Raw genomic sequence first — 1,268 nt, 5'->3', positions numbered from 1 at the left:
AGGGCTTTTGCCCGAAACGTCGATTTTACTGCTCCTCGGATGCTGCCTGAACTGCTGTGCTCTTCCAGCACCACTAATCCAGACTCTGTGATAGTCAGCGTATGTCTTTGCCACGATGTGGGGGTGCAGGTGTTGGACTGGAGTGGACAAGGCTAAAAATCACACAACACCTGATGAAGGAGCAGCGCTCTGAAAGTTAGTGCTTCCAATTAAACCAGTTGGACTATAACCTGGTGTTGTGTGACTTTTAACTGTGTCTTTGCTGAGAAGCTTGCCAGAGAGAGAGAGAGAGCTGTCAGGCCAAAGAATTAGGTAAAAACAATGACTGCAGATGCTGGAAACCAGATTCTGGATTAGTGGTGCTGGAAGAGCACAGCAATTCAGGCAGCATCCGAGGTGCAGTAAAATCGACGTTTCGGGCAAAAGCCCTTCATCAGGAATACAGGCAAAGAGCCTGAAGGGTGGAGAGATAAGCTAGAGGAGGGTGGGGGTGGGGAGAAAGTAGCATAGAGTAAATAATTCCTCAGTCCAATGTCACTCAAATGGTCATTCCCTGAACACAGCATGAATAGATCCTTGTTTATCCTTTTGGTTTGTCATGAACTAAATGCCAGTGGAATAAAGAATCTCTGCTTCATGACTTTAGGGCCACCCGTGTGTTCACATTACATGTAACTCTTCCTTCTGAATCTTTTCCCTTTGTAAGTCTGAAAATTGTGCAGGGTTATGCGGGGAGGATGGTAGTAGTTGTGATAGTAATAGGAATAGCCCCTGAGTCTGTCTGTGCTGGGATTGGAATGTGTGAACAGGCGCTGACAACAGAGTTGTCAAGCTAATTCGGGTGTCCTGGCACACTGTGGTGTGTTCTCTAACCAGGCCAAGCAGCATCTAGAGCACACGGTGACACTGCATCTTGCCTCTGCTTCCTTCACTCAGTCACGGCAGAAAAAGAAACGGCTGAGGACCAGAAAGGAGAGAAACAAACTGCGGCAGTTCCTCAGTGGGCCAGGCCTGCCTGCTCGCATCAAGCATCAGACAGTGAGTGATCATCAACTGGGACAGTGTCAGTGCAGACACCCAGCGTGGGCATAGGGGCCGGGACAGCTCTCAAGCTCTTCACATGGTCATTGGAGCCAGTCAGTGCCAGAGGGCACAGTCCGGGAGGACATGACGGAGGGAGGGAGTGATGTTACACTGGGAATCGAAGATGTCATGGGGAGTGGGTAACATTACATTGGGAAGTGAGTGACTTTACTGGGGGGGGGGGG

At 49.7% G+C, this 1,268-nt stretch overlaps 1 protein-coding gene across 1 annotated transcript in view; it reads left to right on the top strand.

Moving 5' to 3' along the window:
* Positions 1–1,268, top strand: part of agbl2 (AGBL carboxypeptidase 2) — a 60,152-nt gene that overhangs the window by 56,262 nt on the left and 2,622 nt on the right. The window contains exon 13 of the mRNA XM_043706450.1: positions 937–1,038. Within this exon, the coding sequence (XP_043562385.1) occupies positions 937–1,038 (102 nt within the window). The remainder of the gene's footprint in view (positions 1–936; positions 1,039–1,268) is intronic.

This window comes from Chiloscyllium plagiosum, chromosome 16 (assembly GCF_004010195.1).
Source record: "Chiloscyllium plagiosum isolate BGI_BamShark_2017 chromosome 16, ASM401019v2, whole genome shotgun sequence".
Taxonomy (NCBI): domain Eukaryota; kingdom Metazoa; phylum Chordata; class Chondrichthyes; order Orectolobiformes; family Hemiscylliidae; genus Chiloscyllium; species Chiloscyllium plagiosum.
This window is presented reverse-complemented; position numbering and strand designations above follow the sequence as displayed.